Source organism: Seriola aureovittata, chromosome 15, assembly GCF_021018895.1.
Source record: "Seriola aureovittata isolate HTS-2021-v1 ecotype China chromosome 15, ASM2101889v1, whole genome shotgun sequence".
Lineage (NCBI taxonomy): Eukaryota > Metazoa > Chordata > Actinopteri > Carangiformes > Carangidae > Seriola > Seriola aureovittata.
In genome coordinates this window covers 7,284,940-7,312,083 of record NC_079378.1, presented here as the reverse complement: position 1 = coordinate 7,312,083, position 27,144 = coordinate 7,284,940, and the positions used below count along the sequence as shown (strand labels likewise).

The following is a 27,144-nucleotide window of genomic DNA, read 5'->3' as shown; positions in this document are numbered from 1 at the left end:
AGATAATCTTCACCAGAAAAAATACAGCACTGGTTGTTTGTTTGAACAATGAAAATGACCAGTGTTTACTTGTTTTCTGACAAGCGACATCTTGTGGTCTTACAAACACTATCTCTCCTCTCACAGAAACAAATGCATACCAAGTGTGATGTTGCTATCGCCTTACAAAACCCATTAGGAAGGAGGTGCTGAGGACAGCAGTTTATGTGTAGTCTCCTGAACAGATTTCTCTTAAATGTGACCACAGTATTTTCCTAACCATACCCAAGTAGTTTTAGTTGCCTGAACCTAACCAAACCTTACAGTGGCTGGAATCAATATTTTTTTAGTCATGTAAATATCACCTAGATCTGTATCTGAGCCTTTTTAACTTTTTAACAGCTTTACCACCCTCATGGTGTCATAGGCTACAACATGCAGCTACTACGTTCGGCTAAGTAGCTAGAAACACAACTTGAAATGTACGATAGCGCTGCTCTGTAACTGCTGGATGTGTAAATAAACAAAAAGTTATCATGTCAGTTTGTTCATGTCCTAAAGTGGCCCAAAAAATCCGTTATTGCAGGTTTGACCACAGTTGAGGTGGCAGATTCTAAAACTCTCATAAGGATCATTTTATAACACTTATATGGGTCATTTTTGAAGGAAGTGACAAATTACCAGTTTTTTGCTTAGGTATTTTTGGACAACTGTGCTTTTCCTACTGTCCTGCACATCTTTAGTGAATTGCCCTCGGAGTAACTGTTTGCGAGCAGTGTGGCTGGTGAGAAAGGTTCAGATGGACAGAGGGAGTGTTTGTTTTTCGAGCCTCTTATGAGAGCTGGTTTTGGCTGGTTGAGGTGCCCGCTCATATAAGCTCTTTGTGGTGGGAAGACGGTCCTGGCACTGACCCCCCTCCCCCGCCCGCCCTCCTCGAACTCCCACCTCCCCGACACATCCCGAGTGATGCCAAGAGGAGTGCCAGCTTCCTTCGGGGTCTGAATGAGCAGCACTGCAAAGCTGGTCAGGACAGAATTAGAAATAGGGGGAAGCAGAGAGGAAAGGTAACACATGACAGTGAAAGCACTGAACAGATACTTGAAACATGAAATTAGGCTTTTTTTTAAAAATGAGTTTGAAAGAGCCTGGCAGACAGACTTCGCTCAAACCCATAAATAATCCACAATATGAGATTAGTCATCAGTGATAATTACAGTGCAACATGCATTTCAGACAGTTTCAAGTGTTTCAAGGTTGAACATACTCAATGCTACAGTTTTCTTTCCACTCGTAACACAAGGAGAATATTATATTTCAATATTATGCAACCTTGTTTATTTCAAGTGCAACACAAGTGCATATTCTATACGCTGTAGTCATATAAGATGAGCACAAACACAATCCAGCCTCAAATGTCAATTGTTCATAAAACCCTCTGGAACATCGATCGCAGGGAAGAGGTTGTCACTTCCTCAGCAACTGCTCGATGACATGCTGTTCATTTCTTTTCTTTTTTTTTTTTGTGAATGGAACATACAGACATGAGCCGCACACTTGGGGAGCAATAATTGTCATAATGCTGCCAAAACAAACGTCTTCAACCAGTTGCCAAGAAGACAGTGAGGTCAGCGCTCACATCGCCTCAGAGGAGACGGGGTGGTACTGCCAAGCCCCTCTATCCTGAGGCACGTGGCATAATACGGGTCCCTGTTTGTGTGTGCGTGTTCTTTAACGTCGGGGTGGTAAAGGCCTCTTGTGCGTGCTCACTGATGTGATTACTCGTCCCTTTTGTGGGTGCTTTCCCAGCAGGACACACGGAATTGGGTGAAAGGAGAGATCGAGGGTTACGAGTGTTTATGCAAAAGATTCATGTTCCCTCATAAAACTAATTAGTCGTCTTTTGTCCGTGTGCGTGGCGACGACGGTAACGGTGCTCGAATGCACTCGAGTGTGCTCAGGCTGTTCGCGATCAACCTTATTGCCAGTTATTCAGCATGTTTATTTATACATCAATTAAAAGCCGTACTCGAGCAAATAACGGGCAGCATCAATCATTTTTTATGGAAGTCAGATTAAATGGAGAGCATATACTTGATGTGATGTTTTATTTTGAAGAATATTTTCTCTCTCTGTCTGACTGTCCTTCCCTCTTTCCGGACATCCTTGGTCCAGGAAGCTCCTGGCAGTGTCACCCTGGTTTTAGTTGCCTTTCCAGATGCTGCTTCTGGTGGAGCAGAGATAATAATTATCTGGGCATGTTCTTTTTTTCCCCCACTGCACTTGCCCCCCCCCCCCCCTGTTTTTTTTTTTTCTCTGTATTGTTGGTCACGAGACTCAATTTGTTGCTGTTGTTTGCATCACCCCTCTCATCTTGCTGTGATGTTCTATACACGGGTGGGAAGTGTAAGCAGAGAGAGAGAGATTATGCTTGTGCTGTACATGTGTAGGTATGCCCCATGGTTATGTGTGTTTTCCGCGTTCAAGTTGCCGCGTATCTGCGAGTGAGTTTCTACAAAGACTTATCTGCGCTGTCTCCCTTTAAGCTTCCGCTGCGGTGTATATCGAGCACCCTCAGACTGGCAGGTTGTATAGATGTTGTAGGACGCAGTGGTCCCAAGCGAGCTCTATAATTGGGAACCTCAGAGGAGAGGGGAAAAAAAATTCGATGTAGGATGAATTAATTCTTCCTTCTTTTATTCCATGCCTCGTTCAGGGGTCCTCTCTAATCTGTGCTAATGCGTTCGCAGAGTGCACTGGATCAATTCACTTCACTGAGAGAGAGAGAGAGGAGAGGGGAAGGGGCAGAATGAGAGTGAGAAATGAGAGGCAGTTAGTGTGTCTGATGAGCGGGAAGGGATCAGAAGCAGGTAGAAGAGCGTGGAGACTATACACTTGAATGAGTGTTGTTTTAACACCAAGGCCTTAAGTCTAAAATGTAATCAATCGCAAGGTGACTTTAGTGAAACTAACAAGAGAAAAGGAGCCATGGCTTACAAGGCTTAACCGGTAATCTATGAAGTCTGTCAATGGGCCAGTATGTAATAAATACTGCTGTTGATAATGACTGCTGCAGCTAATGTTCCATTATATGTCAATGTTATATATGTGTATATATATATATATGTGTGTATATATATATATGTCAGCATCAGAGAGACGATTCCCGGGGTCTTCTTTGCTTTTTGGGTCTGGGATCGCTTTTATTTAAAGGAGCTATTTGTGAGTTTTGCTATTTAGCTTGTGTTAGCATTAATAGCTGATTACTCACCCGTCTAGAAGAAATGTTGTAAGTTCAGCATCAAACTTGATGCCTTCACTCGCCAAGAGCTGTCTCGAGCGGTGGAAAGCAATGCCAATGTTAACTCTTGTCTTTATCCTGTCTTTCCTTTTATTGAAGTTACGCTAACCAGCTAGCCCTCAACTGTGTCGTCACTTTATGATAGCAACTCACTGTAGCCTCCAATCTGCCCTTAAGACGTAGTACTGCCCACAGGGACTATTATAACCTATTATAACCTCTTTGTCTTGTAAACACAACGATGGCCGAAGTCAAGTGACATTCACCACCACCCGCTCCAGGCAAGAAACCACTTTTGGTGACGAATCAAACACAAATAGCCCTTTTAAATTGAATCGAAAGCCCTTGAGTTTCTTTAATGTGATACCATAGCCAGGTCTCCATCCAAACGTAGCGTTAAGTGTAACTGAATTTACAAAAAGTCAATAAAAGAAAATGCAACTTAATGTGCATTTCCATCCACTACCATTATGAAAATATTGGGATCTGAGCACATCAACATTATCAGCCAGTCTTGCTCCCCCAATCAGGCGCTTTAAATCAATCAGAAGAAGAGGGCACAATTTGATGATGTAATTACAATCACCTCAGACAATGGAAAACCATGTTGAAAACATGATACCATTCACGTTTGTTTCATGAATGAATTTGAGGAAGGTCACAATGTCATCGGTCCACACATATCTGATGTTTACATCAATTTTTTTTTACCTCAGCCAAGCATAAACCCCTTTTTTTGCAATATTTGCATTTTCTTTCTGGTTTCCAGAACGCACAAATCAAAAATGTGAATAAAAACAGGTAGATGCAAATGCACTTTTAAAAAAAAAAAAACTTTCCTATTAATATTAAACTTAAACAGTAGCACAAAGGAAAAGTCAGTGAACTGAATCAGAAATGTCTTAAATACAGCAAGATCATAGTTTTTTATACTTATAATAATGGTCATACCAGACCAGCAAAGCCCTTAGGTGTGTTGAATTTAGCAAGGGAGCATTTACTTGTTTATGAATGAAACTTTTAATTTTGAAAGACAAAGGATGTGTTACATATTTCAAAAGTTTCATAGAAAGGCCGAAATGAATATTATATTAGTTATGTAGCACATTGCATGCAACAATATTAGATATAACATTATAAAATTTATTTGACAAAATATAAATGTCTAAAATGTTTAGCTTTTTCTGGAGCTTTCAGCCACATTTCATGGTCCTCATCAGTAGATGTTTTCTCAGTTGTCATGGAGATGGCGAGGTAGGTTGATGTGCAAGCCAGTGTGTTCCACTGTAATGCAATGAATTAGAAAAATATGTCACTGATGTAAAAGAAAAACTTGATTTGCTCATTTTGTTTTTTTAATTACAACTACAATAACAACACAATTATGTAATCACAGGAACATGATCATCTCATTAAGTGCACAGACAGTTCTATTGAATTAATTCTCAGGCTTACTCAGAATAGCTTTTCTCTGTAATAGTTTTTAAAGTACATGCAGAGTGAATTATCGAGAATAAAACCCTTTATCGAACACAAGTCAGATTCAGGTTTCATTTTTGACTGCAGATCGACTCCAGGCCTGTTATCCAATGGCACCGACACCTTTTCTTCTCCTCTCATTCTCTCCAGAATGCAGATAGCAGGGGGCTACTCTTCCTTTTCATTTCATTGTGAAACATACTGACTGTACTTGATTTGATCCATTAGTTTCCTTTTCTCTGCCTGTACAAAGACCACAGTCGTACAGACAGATTATCCTGTCCGGTGTCTTTATTTCTGCTCGTAATCTCTCGTCTGCTAGCCTCTCCTCAGCCACTACATGTTTCTGTTATATCTGATTTAATAACCTCAATGGTGTTTCTCTCACAGTAGCTTGTTGGTTGCTATGGCTACCCTTTCCTGGATAGTGTAGTATGCTGAGTGGGTATGCTGGTGTTCATGTGGTGGATGTGATGAGCGTGCTAGTGTGTGTGAGGCACAGTTATATGAAGGCTGTATTTTCACAAGTATTTATAGTGCACCAGCCATTAAGAGAGAGCATTTGCGGTCTCCTTTAAAAGTAGCCTTTGGTATCCTCCTCTGTCTAATGCCATCTGAGATGACAGAGACTGAACGGTGTATTAATCAGTGCCTGTGTTGTGTGCGCTTGCATGGTTATGTGTCTATCTGAGGGAGAGGAAGGGTGCATTTTTATGCCTGCTGTATTTTGAGAGTGATTGTAGTTCACAGAGGAGAGAGTGCTGTACTCCTCACATTAGAGAGAGAGAGCAATAGGAGAGGAGATGGGGTTTTGTGTGTGTTTGTGTGTTTGTGTGTGTGTTTGTGTGTGTGTGTGCATGTGTGCAGAAATGAAGGACGTTTATTTGTTGCAGTATGTGTGGCCCCCGGCAGAAGAAATGTTTTCCTGACCACAATCAGCATCCATCAGAAGCCAGGCTTACCTCTCCTACAGACAAAAGGTTAAATGCTTCACTAAATCATTCTCTCTTTTTGTTCTCTCTCTCTCTCCTCCCATCTTGCTTCATCCTCCCCCTTTTTCCTCCCCCACACCAACCTAATGCTTCTGCTATCCGCCTTCCTTTACACTGGATCCCTGCCCTTTTCTGCCTCCCGAACCATGTCCTTCCTCCCCATTTTGTCTTCCTCCTCCCCCTCCTCCTCTTCCTCTTCCTCACCCTCCTCCAGCTGGTGGGCGGCGAGTTTGACCTGGAGATGAACTTCATCATCCAGGAGGCGGAGAGCATCGGCTGCATGGTGGAGTTGTTGTCCCACTGTGAGGTGACGTGCCAGGCTGAGATCTGGAGCATGTTCACAGCCATCCTGCGCAAGAGCGTGCGCAACCTGCAGACCAGCACAGAGGTCGGCCTCATCCAGCAGGTGCTGCTCAAGATGAGCACCGTGGACGACATGATCGCAGGTGAGCAACAGATATAAAGACATAAATGTACAGAGGGATACAGTACATTTCTGAGTATATTGTGATATCCAATCCAATACAACAGCTCTGCCATGATTTCTACTTTAAAGGCCTTTTGATTATAAAGCAGGTCTAGGTTCTATATTAATACTGTGAAAGTATCAGAGTACTCAGTCCGTAGAGAAATACACACAGCTTGTATTCACAAACTGAGCCTTAAAACGAGTCGTCAGGAAAATGTAACTTTGTGATGCCACAACAAAGCAGTCACCGCCTTCAGCCATGACCTGAGGGCCAACCTGGACCCACCATCCAACCTTGCAGGATTTGGTTTCTCTGAGTGTCTACTTGATATTTGCTATATTTTTATTCGGTCACTCAGTCAGCCAATTAGAAGAGAGGCTAAGAGCCAGTGAGTGTATATTGTGATATGCTAATGTACGCACAACCATGTGTAAAATAATCACATTGATGCCCTGACCCATAAACTGTAAAATTGATAAAAACCTACACAAACTTCAGCAAGTTTATTTACCGTTTGTTTGGGAACAAGTTGAGGGATGAGCCAATATGATCAGAACATCACAGCACAAGTACAAAGAAAGTTGAAATGATCATATCTGGCATCTGACAAACATACACACATTGAGAGAGATGCTTTTATTTTGTTTTTAGCTCTTCATGTTTTTTAACATTCACTAAAATATTGTTTAATCACTCTTATTAACATTTACAGTATTTCAATAAATTATTGATTCAAAAATAGGTTACAGTTTTACTGCACTGCTAATGTTGAAAACATTGCTACTGAGTCAGAAGTGCAAAAAAAACTGCATGTTAAAGACAGAACTTTACACTCACTTAAGATCTGTGACATATCCTCACACTGTCTTAAAGCACAAGTTTATGATGTGGAATAAAAACAAAGATTGGTGTTGTGAAGGTTTGTTATTTAATTTTTTTCCTGCTTAGCATTGGTAATGATTTCAGACAGGTAGTGATTTCCTCACAAGTGCCTTTCAAAATCACACAAAAGACTCTAAACTCCTGAATTTGAGTAGGTTGTGTGTAGGTGGGAAAACAATTGTAATAACATAGAAAGGAAAGATACAAAAGAGACAAAAGCCATATGCCATGTTTGGTGCCAGACTGTGGTGCAAAATTTTCTTTTTTGATGGACTTTATGGGTAATATTTTATATGGATAACAACATTTGTGACATTGGAGCCAACAGTATATATTGTTCACTTTGGGAGTGTAGCACATTACAAAGCTGTTTAAAAACCATCAAAATAATTAAAAATAATTTAGGTTGAGTTACTTCAGTAAGTTCAGAATCAATAGTTGAAGATGTGTCTAACTCATCTCTTTCTTCATAACAAAACTATTTCATGTGTGCATGTGTGTTTGCCCTGCGGTCAGACATCAATAACAACCCGCTGGTGCAGCAGAAGCAGGGTAATGACCTCAGTATGTTTCCGTGCGTGCTGCGATTTGTATGTGCAGGCGTGATTGCAAAACAGCACACACACACAGTCGTCTTTTTACATGATCATATTGGCCTTGACTTCCCCCCTTAATGACGCTTCGGTGTGTGCGTGTCCTCTCCTTCCCTCCCTCCCAGTGTCCTCTCTGTCCTACCTACCACCGCAGGATAATGTGTTTTATAACTTCTATGACTTATTATTACTGCTCACCATAGCAGAGTATAAACTGCTTAAATCAATTTAATGCCAATTCTCCCAGACTCCAATTTTCAGGTGTGATTCTAAGACTTTTCTAAAACTATTTAAAATGACCTACATGGATTGATTGTACCAAAAACAGGGCTGAGGGGTTTTAAATCTAGGACATTGTGTATTGCATTTTCCTCTCATACCAAGCACCTCAGTGAGCTAGCCTTCTGCTTTATTCCCTATCGCTGGGCTCTGGCTAATTAAATATTGTGGGAAGACTCTATTCATATCTAGCAGGCCTAATAGAAAAGAAGAACCTTTGTAAGCAGATTGCCTCACTCTGAGAGGGCCGTGCTGTACCACTGCCACATTCACACTGTTCTGTTGTGGCTGTGTGCCGTGAAAGTCAGTGATGCAGGAAGGTCATTTTGACCAAACATATCTATGTTAGCACAATGTCGACTTTAATTATCTGCTTAAGTATTTTGAGGGAGACGTATCTGAAGCCTTGTTTTTTGTCAATTTCATGACATGTGGTCATTAAACAAGAGCTCATTTGGAGTCTTAGTGAGGTTGTTGACGGGTTGTTACAGACTTCCTATAACTTATTAAAGTGTAAACATGTTAAAGGAGTAGTTTGACATTTAGAAATACTCTCTTGAAGCTAGAGTCAGCAAGCAATTAGCTTAGCTTAGCTTAGCGTCAAGACTAGATCCAGGGGGAAACAGTCCGTACCCCAGCAAAGAGAATTTTTTCTGGATTTTAGATTGGTGTTTTAGTATAAGGTGCTTGTAGGTAGATATTGTTTTTTTTTACTTTTGGACAAAGCCAGGGGTAGCTGTTTCCCCATGCTTCTAGTACTTCTTCTACTACTTCAGTGAAAAATGAATTGTTTCCCAGTATGTCAAATAATTCCTTTAAAGGAGCTATATGTAAGTTTTGCAATCGCTACATAGTCGACATTAGCATTAACAGCTGTTTACTTACCAGTCTAGAAGAAACTTTGTGAGTTCAGCATCAAACTGTATTCCTTTACTCGTCAAGAGCTGTCTCCAGAGGTGGAAAGCAACACCAATGCTGATTCTTGTACTAATTCTATTGAAGTTAGCATGTTAACCAGCTAGCCCTGGCCTGTATGTGCCTGTCGGAGCTCTTCCCCGCAGTGGAAAGTGACTATGGCAGAAGTTCTTGTCAAGCCCTGGCAGCAAACCACGACGGCAGAGAAAACTTACAAGTAACTGGGTGTTGGACATAAACTGTTCAGTATATACACCATATAGCCAATGAGTGTCTGGGGGTTTGTTGGTAAAATTTATAATAATAAATCAATATTCATTAACAAGCGTTATGTACACAATTTACCAGCCTGTCGCCGTTGGCCGCATTAGCTAAAGTATTACATGGCTATTGGTTTGTTTAGCTAACAGTTGAGAGGATTTAACACCTTCTCTGCGTGTTTGGCCTCACATTATCTGATGTATTAAGATCAATAAACACTAATACAACAAGATATTACATCGGAGTGTACACATTCAGTGTATGAAAGTAATGCTGTGCTCAGCAACTCTGCTCAAGATTCAAGGTTGTGTGCATTTTGTATACAGTGGAGGAGAATTTTGACGGCACTAATAGATTGCTCAACACTCACAGTGTGTCAAGAGAAAGAGTTCCAAATGCTGACTCACACACACACACACACGCACGCACGCGCGCACACACACACACACACACATTGAGGATGTCTCGTTACTGCTGCCTTACACTGACTTTCTGCCTCTGTCTGTGTTTTGTCAGACCTTCTGGTGGACATGCTGGGAGTCATGGCCAGTTACAGCATCACAGTCAAGGAGCTGAAGCTGCTCTTCAGTATGTTGAGAGGGGACAACGGCATCTGGGTGAGTTGGTGGACACTTAAAGAAGGAAAAAAAACCTAATTAAAGTGATAAGAGTTTTATATTGTGTATCAGTGGGTGTTGTTAATGTTATGACCACAGTTATATTTTTCGCTTAAAATACACATACACGTCTGTCTGTGCTTTGCCGGTGCTAGGCAACAAACACTTACACTGGAGAAAATGGAAAAGTAATAGCATCATCGTGATTATTACTGTTTTATGTCATAAATTCTTCTTTTATTTCATATTGTGAGTATGTCTGACATCAGAAAACTGGATATTGATATCTCACTTAAGAATCATGCTACAGTACTTTGGAAGTCCATCCAATGGCAAAATGAGCTTCAATCCAAATCCCTTCAAGTGGTTCTGATGGCAACTGATTGACTAACACATTAGAAAACCCCAGATTTTTGTATTATAATTAGTATGCACTGGTAATCATGCATCAAATAAAAAATAAAAATAGATACGCTGTAAAGTAGATGTACAACATAAACAGCAGGAAGGTGTGCAATTCAAGAAAGACTAGGTTGCAATAAGAACTGTGGATAAAATGCAGTAGGAGCATGATGTGCAGACACAGATTACAGTGTGTTCACTTGTCACATAAAAGTGAGCTGTTGTACAGTGTTATGGTGACAGCGGAGCTCAATGCGTCCGTTAGAAAACGAACTCCGCTGTTTCTGCAGCGTGTTGTGGAGGGAGAGATGACATGGACAGTCTGTGATGAAGAGCAGGTTGTTCAGTGACCTCCTGTCCCTCACTGACTCAAACGTCTCCAGGTTCTGACCAATGACGGTCACGGCTGTGTGAGTGAGTTTATTGATTCTGCTGGAATCTCTGCCACTCATGCTGCTGCCCCAGCAGACCACAGCGGAGTAGATGGCACTCACTAGCACAGATGTGTGTGTGTGTTTCTCTGTGTGTGTGTGTCTGTGTGTCTATGTGTTGTTTGCTTTGTTTTGGGAGTGTATGTCAAGACAAGGGCAATTGAGCTCACGTTTAACTTTTTTTTTTCTTTTGTAATTGGCTATTAATGCAACAGTGTTGACTGTGATACTTCTGTTAGAGTAATAAGTAACAGCCTAATCAGCCGTGAAGGTGAAACACACTCATGAAATAGCCCGTTAATTCAGAATTGTTTTTCTCCTGGAGAGAAGGTTGACAATTTTTCAGCAACGCACACAGACATGCCAGACACACACACTCTAACCACCATGCTCTATTACCTATCTATTCTATTCTATCTCTTCTAACCCATCGAGCAGCTCCACTGGACTAAATGTGTTGCCCGAGGGCTCATTTTCTTCTTCTTCCCCTCTGTCAGACTTTTTCACCAGGAGAGTGGAGATTCCATTCGGCCACAACATCTGCTCATCTGTAACTTTCTCTACACTTGCATAGCCAGTGTTGGGAAGTAGTGAACTAAATGTAACTAAACTACTACTGTAACCACATTTCGCAGTAGCTTGCTGGTAGTTCAACTACATTCATATGTGCGTAGTGATTAAAGAAGTGAAATTACTTTCACCGTTTTTTTTGTTTTTTTTCTGAAACTACAAACAATTTTGGGCAATTAAAGGAAAGGAATTATTGTTTTATTCTCATTTTACCATTGCTTTCTCTCTCTTTCATCCTGCTGTGAAGGCATACTCAGGCAATGCATTTGTCAGACAGTCCACGACACACGCTTGACCTTTGTGTAGTGCATGTGCAAGAGCTAAGGGCGTTTCTCAATACTCACACATCGACAACGTCGCCATGGACAAACCTCCTGAATCCCAGCCTGAGGAGGGATCACCATGGCCCTACTTAAGCATTTATTGTGAACAAAACCAAAGCTGACTTTTGTTGCATATTCCCATTAATAGTGGGGTATTTTAGTTTTTAGTTTATGACCTCGGAACAAGTAGGCACTTTTTGCAATAAACTGGCATGTAACTATTTTGTTATAATTTTGTATCATGTGTACGTTGCCAATTTGATCTTTTTTTTTTTTTTTTTTTACAAAGTAGTTTGAACTACTTTTTCTTAGCAGTGGCTTAGTAGCTTTAGTTAAACAAACCAGATTTCTAGTAGATTTCAACTTCTTCCAATGTAAAGTAATTGCTAGCTTTCAATAAAGGTTCCCCAACACTTTCCATAGCCAGCCCAACTGCAGTGCTGACATTTTTTCAACAGTTTTCTCCCCTTGTAATAGTTGGATGTTTTTGAAGATGCTGTATTTATAAAGTTTATTATTATTACTATTGATATTATTAATCAAAGTTTCTGAAAAGGTAGGGTTAGGCTGTACAGTTGCTGACTCATGCTTACTTCTAGAGCCACAATGCCAAGTTCACTTTAAGTACCCGTTAATGAGGTTAATTCAGGAGCTGAGACTCAGGAGTGCTAAGTACAAATTCCACTTACAGCGCTACTCGTCATCTGAACTGCTCCCTGTAGTTTTTAATCACTAGTAGATTCAGAGTGGATGTTTTAAAAGAGAGCTGTGACATTTTGGATGGTTTTATGAGACTAAACCTTCTCCTCTGCCATCCCTGCTCACTGCAGGGTTGTGTGACTCCTCGGCAGCTGCTTGTGTCCACTAGTTAAGTCAATACAACCTCGTTCCTTCTCGTCAATCTCCCCTGTACTCCAGGCTCCAGGGCAGCCGCCATCAACAACCCCTGGTCACTGATCAGTGTTCCACAGCAAGACCATCATGCATCCCTCTCCTCCCTCTCTCTCCATACCTCCTCCATCCAATAACGAGCACCACCCCGTCCACCTCGCCCCTTTTTCCCTGTCTTTTCCAATTTCTCCTCCCCCAAGCAGCCCTCTCCAGAGACAGATCGATTAAGGGTTGCCATGGTATTGATGAGGTGTTGTCGGGGGATGGCGGGGGTGATTGAAGAGTTATTGATCCAGTGGTGTTGCGGTGGAGATGTGATGTCACACCATGTTTTTTTTTTGTTTTTTTTTAACAGATTCTCACCCCTGTGCCTCTGATAAATGCAGCATCTGTCACATAATAATGGCAATCACTTTTTTTTCTCCTCCTCTCTTCTCCTCCAGCCGAGACACGCGATCAAGCTCTTGTCGGTGTTGAACCAGATGCCTCAGCGACACGGTCCTGATACCTTCTTCAACTTTCCAGGACGCAGTGCAGCGGTGAGACCGACCGAAGAGAAACACACAAAACACACACCGGGGCCTCATTAGCAAAAATTAGTCTAATTTATGCTTTGTGCACCCACATTGCTAAAGACTCCTTCATTCCTGACATTCCTGTTTACACTCAGCACATCTTAATTAGCACCAGTGCAAGGAGTTGAATGGTTAAAAAGAAGTAATGACGAACTGAGAGACATATTGATTGCTATAAACATTCGCGAGAGCTGCTCTGAAAGTGTGTATCATCCTCCAGGCTATAGCGTTGCCGCCAATTGCCAAATGGCCTTACCAGAACGGATTCACTATCAACACTTGGTTCAGACAGGATCCACTCAACAACATCAACGTGGACAAAGACAAACCGTACCTCTATTGGTAAGTAGAATAGCAATCATCTGGATTACAAAATTACATATGATAAAAAAAAAAAAAACGGTCTGAAAATATCTTACAGTATTTTTTTCTGAATCTAAATAAAAGAAAAACATGCTCTTCAACACTTCAGCACCGTCAGAGTATTTCTAATGTCCATGAATCTTTCATGGCTTTGCCCGTTTTGTTGACCCAGCCACATGTCGATTTGTTTGCGAGTGCTGGTACAGAGGAGTTTAATAGAAGAAAAGGAATCAAAAACATCAGGGCTAAACATCATATTTTTTTGTCAGTCCTTCAAAATCATAGAGAAAGGGGCTCTTTGCTCTCTCAATTTGTGTGTCTTTTTTTTTTTAAACAGTCAGACAGGAAAAAGAAATAGTGTAAAAGAAGCCACTGACAGCCGTCCTTTCTGTTGAAAGTACGAAGAAACTAACTCAAGTGAATACAGGTGGAAGGAGAGCGCGCTTCACTTAATCACAGTATGAGAAAGCACTTAACAGGCTCTTCTCAGGCCTTATAATCTCCCTCATTAGCTCTCAATACTGCACAAGGTAGGTTGTCTTCCGTTAGTAACCAAAATTTTACCTGGTGATGGATTCTAGAGAGGTTAACAAGGTTATCCATATTCAAGAAGTGATTTGGTTAAATTGCTTGTTTTCCATCTATCTATCCATCCATCCATCCATCCATCCATCCATCTATCCTTGAGGGTACTCAACAATATTAAATTTACTATGTTACACCAGGAAATCATCACAGTTATAATCACAGACTGTATGGCATTTCTGTTTGATATATGACAAAAACAACTTACTATTTAAATTCAAATTCTATTGTTTTTCAGTGCTGGGAGTGTTCATGTGTTCTGCTAGTTTCATACTAATCAGTCAAAGATCTGTTGAACACAGACACAGAGAATCCTGAAATAATGGTCTCTCTAAAGTTTCCCTGCAGGTTCCTCCTGAGCAATAGACATAGCATTAGTTTTATTCAGAGATTCTTTACTGATGCTCTTCAGGCGATAAACATTTAACTCATCAGAGTGAATGACACGGACAGAAACTTAATAGATAAACAGATAATGAATTAGAACATAACTTTAAATGTCAAGGCACTCCATTATGAGTATGCTGCTGGGCGGAAGCGCTCATTGTACAGCTCTGGACCTTCGCCGGCCTCGACGTTAGCACTGTAAGTGCAGGCCGTTAGCCACTATGAAGCTTCATTAGCTTTGACCTTTTATTTAATTGAACTCCTTTACTCCACTGCTTGGCTCCTTCCCTCCACCTCTTCACTCTTTGACGCTAACCGGCGCCGTCTTCCCTTCACCTCTCCCCCTCACAGTGTCAAACTGATTCATTACTGACAGAAATAAGAATCAAGGAGCTAGTCATCTACAGGAAGGATGTCATACATCCATATATTCTCTGGATACCATCGCAGAGACGAGCTCTAATCGTGAAAAGTGTGAGGTTATAATCCTGTTTCCTTAGTAACCATTCGTCAGGTTGTCATGGTAAGCGAGGAGCAAGAGAGGGAGGGTGCCCCCCTCTCCTCTGGCCCAGGTCTTATCATTCTCCCCCAGATGCAGCCGCTACTCCAGCCGCCTGTCTGATACTGGCCTCCGCAGCTGCATTAAGGCCACGATAACGCGGCATATGCACTCCTATTGTGTATCAGGGATTCACTTGAGAGGGGATTTATATCTGCTTTCTGGTTCCGCTATGCGTGTGATCCTTCTGGGCCTGTTTTAGAAGTGAAGTGTGTCTTGTTGTTTCACGAAGTAGCTTAGCTGTGAGACTGGGTTTTACATGGAGGTTATGAGCGCAGGAAGAGAAACATTATGGAGGAAAAAAATGGAGGGAAGGGGATTAGTAGTGTTTCTCACAAACCCATGATCTGGGACCCCTGGTGCTGCTGCAAAGAAAGCACCTTAAAATCCTGCTTTTTGTGACTGCTATTGGCTTAAATACTGTGATATGTGGGTGTGAAACATTTCCTGCTTGTATTTCAGTAGGCAGGATTTTATAAGGTCTAATTTTATCTGTGAAAAATAGTCGATTTCCTTTGATGTACTTGACCTTTTGCAGTCATAGTGGTAGCTTGCAGAAAATCAAAAAAACATTACATTGTCTACAGTAAAGCCGATCTGACAAATTAAACCAGACACGGTCAGAATCTCATTTATGTGGCAAATGTTTGCTTTTACTTACCACAGTGAACATCATTTAACAAAACAGGAACTCAAATGTTACTCCAGTCATTGAGAAGTATCACAATTCGTTTTAATTTAGAGCTATTATTTTTAACTAGTAGAGGTATTTTCAAACACAGATCTTCTGAAATAAGTGGAACTCTCTCTGCTTCTCCTGCAGCTTTCGCACCAGTAAAGGAATTGGTTACTCCGCTCACTTTGTGGGAAACTGTCTCATCGTGACGTCGTTGAAATCGAAAGGAAAAGGCTTCCAGCACTGCGTGAAATACGATTTCCAACCCCGCAAGGTAAGAAAACACTCACATGTGCAACCAAATAACTCAACTGAATAATTTTTATTTAGTGCAGAGTTTGGTTACCCAGAGCCACTTGTTAGATGAGACGGCATCAGGACCGTGTGGCTGCTCTCCTCTTCCGTCTCTCCTTGCACTCACTTGTTAATGACTCTAGATAAGATCTGTCAATTAAGACCTAAACACTGCCCCTCTACAGCGCTGTCAGCATTTTGCTACTGTCCTGCACACAAAAACACCCACACACACCCGTGCATGCACACATAACCACACACACATTCACTTGATGAGATAGCCTTCCGCAGTATTTGCTGACCCAGTAGAATCTCTGCTGCTGCCTAACAAAGTTCCCGGTGCTTTCATTTGATCATTTTATAAGTCACCATGTCGGACAGCATTTTGTCCACAGTGTGCATGTGTAAATGTGTGTGTGTGTGTGTGTGTATGTGTGAGTGCTTGCATGTGAATGTGGTATTGTCCACTTCTCAGCTATGTGTGCACCTGCAAGATTCAAGCTTGTGCACCTCCCCCCACAGTCTCCCCTCCATTTCAGTCGTCCCTCCAGGGAACCTGTGTGCATTGTCACCAGGGAAGATGCTTTCTAATGAAGACACACACATCCACACAGACTCACATGCACACTATTAGTGGTAGATTAAGGTGCGCTAAAGGGTTATTCAATGCATTTTAATCTTCCATGTTGGCTGACATCAATTTGCCTAAAATTTTTTTGTGTTTTGTTTTGATGTTTCATGTTTTTGTATTTTTCAGTGGTACATGATCAGCATCGTCCACATCTACAACCGCTGGAGGAACTCAGAGATTCGTTGCTATGTCAACGGTCAGCTGGTCTCCTACGGCGATATGGCCTGGCACGTCAACACCAATGATGTAAGGGCACTGATATTGGTCTATCACAGAGGCGTTGTGTTGTTATGTGTAGAACAATTACATTAAAGATTTCACACAAAGTAATGAAGAGACTTCTGGGTAAAAAAAAAAAAGCTTTATTCTCAACCAAATTTGAATGATCTTTGCTAATAAATGATTCTCTAAATGATATGTTCCTATCTTTCTGTACCAGCCTCAGAATTCAGTGTTAGTCTGGCTCTACTTCACACTTCCCTCCTGTCGTAATACTGGCAAACATCTGTGGTTTGCCCTCTGCATTTGTCAGCTGTGGCAGAGTTGCCCTTGGGCCCCTTTCCAGCACAGTTCGCCGAAACTCCAACTTCCCACTTTTCCATTTAGCAGGGGACAGTTAGCCTGACCTCTCAGTGGCAGCACAGCCTGCATTACACTTCCCTTCCTGTCTGGCCCTTGACATTGCTGCAATTATTGAGGGCTGGTGTTATTCTCTGTAAGAAATCTGTAAGGGGTGAGAAGTCTCTAGTTCACACAGCTCACCGAAAAGACACGTAAGAAAAGACACATACAGTACACGAGTGAAAGAACAGGTTTCAAAAATACATTGATGCTATCAGGCTTTGTTTTGTCCTAAAGGCTGAAGATAAAACTTATTTCATCACTTCGAAGAAGCAGAGGAGTAGAGATTTCATTGTGATAAAGGGTATCAGAGGGATGGAGGAGATGAAAGGCGAGTGGGCAGAAAGACTGTAATAGTAGGTGATAGCAAAGTTGTAACAGAGCGATTAGAAACAAACAGCTATTAAAAGTTCAGCCATGCACTGTGTTCATCACTACAGAGCGTCATGAAGTTGTGAGCCGAGAAAATGAATAATTAACTATTAGAATGTCAAGATAAACAAACTTTGAACAAACATTTATTTTTAAAGGTGTTGTTATTGCTACGTAGCTTAAATTAGCATTAACAGCTATTTACTTACCAGTTTAGAAGAAACGTTGCAAACTTCATTCCTTTACTCGCAAAGAGCAGCAGTGGAAAGCAACCCTTTTGTTTTTCTTCCATTTCTATCACTTGTTTCTTCGACTGAAGTTAGCATGCTAACCCCAACCCTAAGCTAGCCCTGGCCTGGTTGGCCTGTCTCATCACTTTCTAATACTGAGTCACTGTAGCGTCTAATCTGCCCTAAAGAAGTAGCAGTGCTCAGGGGATGTATTATAACCTCCTGTCTTGTAACAGCAACGATCGCTAAAACTCTTAGCAAGTCTGGTATGTAAACAGCAGTTAATGCTAATGTAGCAATAGTAAAATTTACAAATAGCTCCTTTAAAGTGACGTGAAACTGAAAAACACACTATCTATAATATATAATAATATAATATAATATCTATAATAGAGGAGTTGTCACTGGTGTACCTGTAGCTGACAAAGCTAGAATTAGTTCAGGGTTAAACGTAAAATAAACTATGTAACAATTGATAAAAATGTCCATCTTCCAATAGCTTTTGCCTTGCTCGCCTTCGGTGAATCATGTTAAATCATGTTAGATTCCAAATGCCCTTTGCAGGAAAGCTCTGAAAATTTGAAATGTTTTATATGATAGCTAATTTTTTCTTGTGTTCTACTGTTTTTTTCCCCCAGAGCTATGACAAGTGTTTCCTGGGTTCATCAGAGACAGCGGACGCTAACAGGGTGTTTTGTGGTCAGCTGGGAGCCATTTATGTATTCAGTGAAGCTCTCAACCCAGCTCAGATCTTTGCCATTCACCAGCTTGGCCCAGGATACAAGGTTAGACAGCCACGTACTACCTTATCAGTGCTGTATATTCTCTGTACGCTTTACAGCGTATCAATGTCATGCATCATTTGCCACACAGAATATCCTGGTAGCCGGAGGATTGCATTGTAAGTGTTACTTAATGCCGTCTTTGCCCGTTCACATTTCAGCTTGAGGTAGTTGAGACTCACAACCCACAGCCTTGTATGAACTCAAGTACTCCTCCAGCATGCAAATGTGTTGACTTGAAATGCTTTTAACTGGTTATTGATTAACAATGTCACGTATATAAAAGTGGATATTTTTACATTATTTTTCATACACTTGAACTGTAAGTGTTTAGGTTGGTCTGATCAAGTTTATATTCTTGGAGACTACCACTGAGAGACTTAGCTAAGTATTTCAGCCAGTTCTTCATTACTTTATTTAAACAGTTAAAACAGTTAAAAAAAATAATTTCAGATAACTATATGAACTATTTAATTTAGGTATTCATTTTAATCAGTTATCGATTATTTTTAGCTCTTTCAACTTAAGTTGAATTCAACATTAACACAACATCAACACATTACGCTGTTTATCCACTATATTATTATTTAGCTTACAGTAGTCTGTACAGTAGCCTATAAATGTAAATATGCACATACATCCCCCCAATTGAACAAAATCACTATAAAAAAGTAAAAAATAATTTCAGATTCAAGAGGCCCAGCAAAAAGTAAATTACTACACTATCTCTAAATACCTCCTGGGAAATCATGACTTTGGAATGAAATTGCAGTTTTGGAAGTATCCAGGGGTGGATTTTGCCCTTAAACCACAAGTCTAAACACAGCTTTTTGTTCCTGTGGTGATAAAAATTATTCAAATGAGGCTTCACAATGTTTGGTGTTGAGCACTGATAACTTTAGAAATCACCATCTCTGCCTTTTGGCCTGGCTATCAGTGACAGCCGAGATGCCGCAACACCTTGCCAGCTGTCTGCTTCTTGTTTTGGCTGACTTGCACGCCTCAGGCCACTTACAGCTTGTTTACGAAGGTGTCCAAAACTGTCTAGATTTCAGCACCATGGGACCGCGCGGATGTCTGAGGGTGCTGACGTGTGCGAACAGCTGCTGGTTTTTGAACGACTCCTTAGACAGGTTAAGCACTAAATCAAGAATTTATTTTGATTACCAATACCTAATGAAGTAGTCAGAGAGAATCCCAGAAAATAAATCCAGAGTGCGAAGTTATAGAATGATCCCATCTTCGTATCGATATACTTTCTGGAACTGCTCCAAACTAGCAGTTCAGTGGACTTCTGTGTTTATGACACTTTCATAGGTCCTTGAAGTAACTGTAGACCCTTACCCTATTATAGCTCTCTTTGAACAAGCTCCAGCGTGACTTCCTGGCATTGTGTACGCTGCTCGCTCGTTGTCAAGTCCTCCTGAAATGGAAAGATGCAATTCCTCGATCTCATTCGCAGTGGATCAGAAATATGTTATCTAATATGAGGTTAGAAAAAATTAAGGACACCCTGTGAGGTTCATCTGGTGTTTTTTGAGATAAATAGAGGAGCTAGAGTTACGTGAGAATCCTCATGTGTTTTCTATGTGTTTTTGCTCTTGTTTATAAAAAAAAAGAAAAAAAAGAAAAGAAACAAAACCTGATAAAGTGACACTGATGGAGAAACATACTTACAACAGGTAGAGCTACACAAAGAAGCACTGAATCATACATGCAAGTTTCACACCCGTCTCTTTCTCTCACACTCGTCTTCTCTCTCTCTCTCACCCGCTCTTGTCCCACATCATATAACGTAGGGCACATCATAGACTGGAGTTGTCACATGTTCCTCCTAATGAGCACATGCTTAAGGTTTTGCTGTTCGCCTGCCACAAATGCTGATTCCTCTCTCCGTCACAGCCCACGGTTTTCTGAGGCTGATCAGTCAGATGATTGCCTCTCTGCATGGCGCAAAATGGGCTTCTCTGATGCCCAGAAGAGACCATTAAATGGCCCAGTTCCTTCAAAGCCGCCGGCCTCGGCGCTGGTATTGTAATGACGAGTGCGCAGGTTTTTCCGGTCGGCAACAGAGGACGCCAGTGGAACTCAGCTTGTGTCACACAGCTTCCTCTCTTAATGCCAATACAGGCCCTACTTCACGCAGATGATGATGTGTGTATATGACAAGCTGCTCTGGGGGTATTGCCTCATCGGTGTTGAAGAGAACTGTATCTGTATCTACTGTACAGTATATATATATATATATATATATATATATATATATATATATGTGTGTGTGTATGTAGCTGTATGAAGCCTCTTGGTCTCAGCCACTGTAAGTGTTACTGTTCAATAATGAGGAGCAAGAAGCAGACAGACTCTCTGCTCGCTCTGCTAAACAAGCCTTCAGCACAGGGAGGGTGTTCATGGTCTTCTCGCTTGACGCGGCTCATGATGGCCAACATGCTGTGTGTAGTGAATGTCTGTATGTGTGTGCAGTTCAGCACTTCCATGCTCTCCTAATGACAGGAGAAGATGGAACATAACATGTTGTTTTAGTACGCAGGCTGTAGTCAAAACACAGATTCAGTGGTTTTTGTCTTTTTGCTTGTGTATTCTGTGTGTTTCCTTTTGGGTTTTTTTGTGTGTGTGTGTGTGTGTGTGTGTGTGTGTGTGTGTGTGTCCATTTCCTGTCACTCGCATTGAGTGTTTTGCTTGTTGCACTCTTCATCATCAGTCCAGATGTCCTCATTGCAAAGTGGTGAGCACTGCCAACAATCTGGCCACAACATAATTAATGAACCATATAAGTCTATTTGGACACCTGTGTTGTATGTCTCCATGTGTGTTTTTGCGCACACACATCATGTCAGGTTTCATAATCGTATGATTGAAAGTCTAATTGTTTTTAGTATTTTAATATTGAACGCTCAGAGAATTAAATTACCTAAAAACTGGTTTGTATCAGACTGAGAATGTCATGTCCTGAACTGGCCTCAAACGTCTAGCTAGATTTATTCTTTGATCAGCTTTAGATTTTATTTAGTTAAGGTTAGGTTAGGTTCTTACATTGGTGTTTCACATGCTGGAAAACTCATTTTGGAGGAGTGGTCTTAATTCAGCAAACTGTGTGGAGATGCACAGATGCAAGAGCTGAATGGAGTTGATGTGGGTGTGCTGTTGTTACTGCAGGTACGAGACAGGCGGCAGTTGTCGCTTTCACTCCTCTGTGTGTTTCTTCAAACCATGTGAGAGACACATATGTGTTAAAGCCCGAGCTGCGTAAAGATTTATATGTGTCAAAATTTCCATTTTCTGGTACCCTTACACCCTCCGCCTAATCGCATGCTCACTACATCCCTTAATACTATAAAGCGTCAGCAAAATTCTTTTACACCACCAGCTACCTGCCTCCCTCATTTAACACAGCAAACATAAATACACGCTCACATTTACACAGCCACATCTGTACATATGCACAAGTACACACACAGCCTGCATAAATGCCCCACAATAAATGGGCTTACACTGCAAAAATGTGTATCTTAATAAGTTTATTAATTTCACATTCAGGCTATTCATTATTTATTTATTTTTTCCCCATGCAGAGGGGCCACTAACCTTCGAAATACACCGAAGAGCCATTTATTTGTGTTTGTGATTGATTATCCCTGCACATGGCTGCAGTATTCTGGGTTACTCTAAATGGATACGCTTTTTAACCTCGGGTCATCGGCTCTTGTATTTCGCTAAAGTAATATGTTCTTAAACTTAGACATGCTGTCCTGCCATGTAATTACCATTAATTACTCTTGCAAATAATGTTTCTCTGGCAAGAATGTGTGTCTAGGTGTGTGCAGAGAGTGTGTTTCAGATGCAGATTAGCGGTCTCGATCAGTTCCTCTTCATAGGGAAGGAGGGAGGGAAAATTAAGGGTGAGACTTGTATTCAGCTGTTGGACGGGGATAAGGATGTTACACTGTGCAGAGGCTGTTTCCTTCAGATGTATCCATTGTGCAGTGCGCTCTTTGCTTCAGTGTGAAATTTAGTTCTGCATGGTTAAAACTGCTCAGGGCACATTTTCTGCTGCAGACCTCAGATGAAAGGTTTAGAACAAGACAGGCCTGCAGGTTTGCAAGCGGCCCGGGGCTTTCCTGAGCAGTCAGGCTGAGCGAGGCACCCGGGGACCCAGCCACTCGGAGGGGAGAGAGCGCTCCTCGCCCGGAGCTGTTGCAAAGGGTGGCAGAGCAACTCGCTGGCCGTTCATCTGCAGGCCTTCATGTGTGTGTCAGCACCGCTGCAGGATATATGGATCCACTGACCTGTGCAGACAGACGGATTTAGACATAGATGCACACACACGCACACACACGCACGCACACACACACACACACACACACACACAAACAAGGTTCAGTTTATACCTCCTACAATGTCTGTATGGATAGAACCAATTATTTTTGGTGGTAGCCAAGAAGACAAGGTGTCTGTCCTTTTGTAAACCTGCCTTACAATTCTTTAGAAGGAAATTTAGCCATGAAAAAAATATCTTAGATTTCAACAAAATAAAGGCTCAGCAGCTCCCAGAGAAGAGTGTAATACAAAAACATTGAATAACACAAATATGTCAGTTTGCATCTGTATTCTTTATGTGTGTTTTTTGTTGGTAGACTACAAAGGGAGAAGATAAATTTGGAGCTCCGAGTGCCTCCTCCCCCCCCCCTCCATCTCTTATTCTGGGCTAATTGAATTAGTGCCCGAGTTAGCGCTGTGTTCATTAAGCTAATGCTGTGTTGTTTACACACGACACATGCTGCAATTAAGCAGACTCCATTTTGGTCGTTGACACGCGCACACACACACACACCATCTTTTTTTTCCACTGGACAAGTCATTTGTCCTTCTGATTCTGTTTTTCTCTCACCACAACCTTTGACGACTTCCTTCTTTCTTTCTTTGTCACCACAGAGCACTTTCAAGTTTAAGTCAGAGAGCGACATCCACCTGGCTGAGCACCACAAGCAGGTGTTGTACGATGGCAAGCTGGCCAGCTCCATCTCCTTCACCTACAACGCCAAGGCGACGGATGCCCAGCTCTGCCTGGAGTCGTCACCCAGGGAAAACCCGTCCATCTTTGTCCACTCACCGCACGCACTCATGCTACAGGTCAGTGTGGCTCTTCATCACTAACCCCAGCGCCAGACCTCTGAATGTTCATCAGGGTAGTTTGTCACAGGATGACTCACACCCCCTGTGAAAATAAACTGTACTATTTAGCCTGCTGGGATTGCTGTGGATATGAAAATTATAGATATTAGATGGTAGTAAACAAAAAAAAGAAAAGAAGAAAAAGCAAATCGGCAGTTAAATACACCTTTGCCAAAATTGCTACTGCACCCTGCAGCCATGTTGTCCACATTTGACTCACAGGTCTCAGCTGTTAATTGAACTCTCTCTCTCCTTTGAGGATATTGCTTGTGGTTGTATTTAAGCCGTCTTTGGTCACTGGAGCTGTGCTTTGCTAATGGTGGCTCTTCTTTGTATCTCATCTTGATTTTTTTTAAAGAATTTCTTCCTCCTCTTAAGAATGCACCAGAGATTCAGGCTGCAATTACTGTAATTCACAATCACAAAAGGCAGAGTCACATTGTATTATAGCTGGTGTATAGTCCTCTTTTTTTCTCAGTTCAGTTCAGTCAAGACAGCACAAGGCAGCCATTTACAGTGCTATGGAAAATTTTAGTTGTTGAAATTATTTATTCTGTCAATATGAAATTATTTTATTTTTTCTTGAGACCTGGAAAAACAAATAACAATACGTACATCAATGTGAAATAATGAGGAATAGATTTTAAATATATATTAAAATCTGATATTCAGCTCAAAACTAGAGGTACCATCCGTAATTGCAGCTTTACTGTATTTAAGGCCAACAGCAGATATTTTTGCTTTAAGCCTGTACATGAGAGCTGTTTTTCAATTTTTAATGGCAGTGGGTGAGTGTCTGTGTGCACATTCAGTATCACCCGTGTCTCTGTCAGCGCTAACGGCCCATTTCTGTTCCCGCAGGATGTGAAAGCTATTGTTACCCACTCCATCCACAGCGCCATCCACTCTATAGGAGGCATCCAGGTCCTGTTTCCTCTCTTTGCTCAGCTGGACTACAAACAGCTCAATGACAGCAGCGTGGACACCACAGTCTGGTGAGTGCTCCGCAGAAATGAATGGCAGCCAGTAGCTGTGTGGAAAGCAGCGATATAGATGCTATAAATGATTTCTAGATTAGTCTATTTTATTTATTTTTTTGTTTAATATGCAAAATCTACTATAGCTGATCCTGAAACGTACCAGGAAACAAAGAAAGTAGAGGGATAAGAAGTGAAAATAAGACCAACATTAGGAAAAGATTAATCTTCTGTATGAGAATTATCTTCTATCTGAAAGACCAACCTTAGATCATCATGCTGCAGGCAAGAAATAACTGATTAAAGAGAGCAGGGTGTGTAAGTGTGAAGGGAGGAAGAAGAGTTATGTGGTTTCACCCAGAGCGATGAGCAGCTTTCAGGAAGGCGGTGTGTCTGCGCTCCTCGCACATGAACGTTAATACACTTATATACAATCTCCCCATCATGTTCACTGCAGTCCGATTATTTTCAAGTATCATCAGGAAAACAAAAATACAACTGCTTATTAAAAATACTGGGTTTGTGTGTGTGTGTGTGTGTGTGTGTGTGTACGATGTGTATGTTGCAGTGCTACTCTGCTGGCCTTCCTGGTGGAGCTGCTGAAGAGCTCGGTGGCCATGCAGGAGCAGATGCTGGGAGGGAAGGGCTTCCTGGTGATTGGATATCTGCTGGAGAAGGTCGGTAAACGGCGTCCACAGCGAGGCGTTTGTGTTAACATGTTAAATTAATTTGTTGTTGGCTGAAGTAGCCTTGGCTTTTTTTTTTTTACCATGACTTCCACTAAATTTAGTCTAATAAGACTTCGAGTTCTCTACTGCCTATTTATCTACATACCTTCTTTATATTAGGCATTTAGCCTGTCTATTATGTGTATGAGCAAGCGCTGAGTTTTTGAATTTTTACATTTACTGTACAACTGCAAAAAGATGTTAATTAGTGCTGTTCTTTCCAACTGCAGCGGGAAGTAACAGAACACCACAAATGTGTCAAAAGACAACGTAGGAATAAAGAGGCAGAGATCACACCAAGTCACATCACGTACATTTTCTAGCATTTTGGCTGCTGCTGTAAATTAATTGCTTGATACCTTTGGTAACTGTCAACATAGGTGCTTAAGATTATTCAGCACACAACATGCAGCGGCATAACAGCAGGTTATTTAATGTAAGACCGGCTGCAGATTGAGAGCATCTCCTGATGAAGTAGCATAGATAAAATGTGGTATTTGTTGATATCTGCTGATGAGATCGTTGAAATTTAGGAAAGAAAATTGCGTTCATTTCAAATGTGGACTCACATGCAACCTTTCTGTGGTGATAAACCCCTTTTCATTCGACTTGTGTGTCTCCCGTGTCACTAAAATGTTAATCAGCAATCATGGCAACTATGCAGTCATCTTTCTTGGTGCTCTGTTAGTAAAATGTTTCCCAGTTTTAAACCATTTGAGGAAGGTTGAATCTTTTTTCATCAGCTAAATTATACCATTCGTAACCTACTGTCAAGATCTTCTAAAGACATAAGGACACAACAGCAATATGATGTATAAAAAGAGGTTTTCGTGACCATTCAGTCTGGTTAAATCACAGCCCATGTTCCCTGTCCTTTGTCCAGTCGTCACGAGTTCACATCACCCGGGCGGTCCTTGAACAGTTCCTGTCCTTCGCCAAGTATCTGGATGGTTTACCTCATGGAGCGCCGCTCCTCAAACAGCTCTGTGACCATGTCCTCTTCAACGCTGCCATCTGGATACACACCCCTGCCAAGGTCTGTTTATACATGTGTGTGTATCTGTGGAAAATGTGTGCGTGTATGTGTGTGTGTTTTCATGACCTTGCTGCTACATATTCTGATATCCTGAATACGAGAATTAGTGGGGTGATAGACTCAGAACAGGCATGAGAGATGGTGTGAAATGGAAAAAAAAAAGGATTTGTGTGAATGCAAGGAAAATTGAAACAAGCACACAATATAAAACAGAGTGGAAGGAAATCCTGACATCCTAGTGGCCCTTTGCAATAATATAACAAAAGAGGTTGCAGTACACAGAAGTAGGAGCCGACACTTCACGCGAGGACAGGACAGAACACGCAAGCAAAGGAAACAAAGAGAAAAAGTGACATTTGAAAAGACCCCAGGACAGGAGAGAGATGTGTGTGTCCTCTCTTCACTCTCGCTCTGAACTGGATGTGAGTGTTCCTGGCGTTCTCGCGGGGCGAAATCAGCTATTGCCTCCATTATTTTCAAAACTTCCTGACTTCCCTGTCTTCGACCCTCTGACCCTGAGATGTGATTGGCTCTTGGGCGCAGCAGCACAGATCTCCGGGGGCGTGCTGGAGTTAAGATGAGAGAAACGCGAGCAGGAGAATAAGGAGGGTGTGAAAGAGTAACCGTACCAACCTTAGCTAACATGTCACCATGAAATGGCCCAAAGGGGCTCGACCGCTATTGTGTCTCTACTTGCAATCAGACAATGAATTATCATTAAACATTACAGCAATTTAGAAGGGTCGTAATGAGAAC

General features: G+C 41.5%; 1 protein-coding gene across 19 annotated transcripts in view; it reads left to right on the top strand.

Annotated features, from left to right (window-relative positions):
- The window catches only part of nbeaa (neurobeachin a), a 94,071-nt gene that overhangs the window by 23,510 nt on the left and 43,417 nt on the right, over positions 1 to 27,144 (top strand). For all 19 annotated transcript variants that reach the window (XM_056396770.1, XM_056396774.1, XM_056396783.1 and 16 more), the window contains exons 2-12: positions 5,963 to 6,194; positions 9,665 to 9,765; positions 12,826 to 12,921; positions 13,178 to 13,299; positions 15,675 to 15,801; positions 16,579 to 16,698; positions 18,314 to 18,460; positions 23,408 to 23,605; positions 24,509 to 24,642; positions 25,193 to 25,301; positions 26,236 to 26,388. In XM_056396770.1, coding sequence (XP_056252745.1) covers positions 5,963 to 6,194; positions 9,665 to 9,765; positions 12,826 to 12,921; positions 13,178 to 13,299; positions 15,675 to 15,801; positions 16,579 to 16,698; positions 18,314 to 18,460; positions 23,408 to 23,605; positions 24,509 to 24,642; positions 25,193 to 25,301; positions 26,236 to 26,388 — 1,539 coding nt within the window. The remainder of the gene's footprint in view (positions 1 to 5,962; positions 6,195 to 9,664; positions 9,766 to 12,825; positions 12,922 to 13,177; positions 13,300 to 15,674; positions 15,802 to 16,578; positions 16,699 to 18,313; positions 18,461 to 23,407; positions 23,606 to 24,508; positions 24,643 to 25,192; positions 25,302 to 26,235; positions 26,389 to 27,144) is intronic.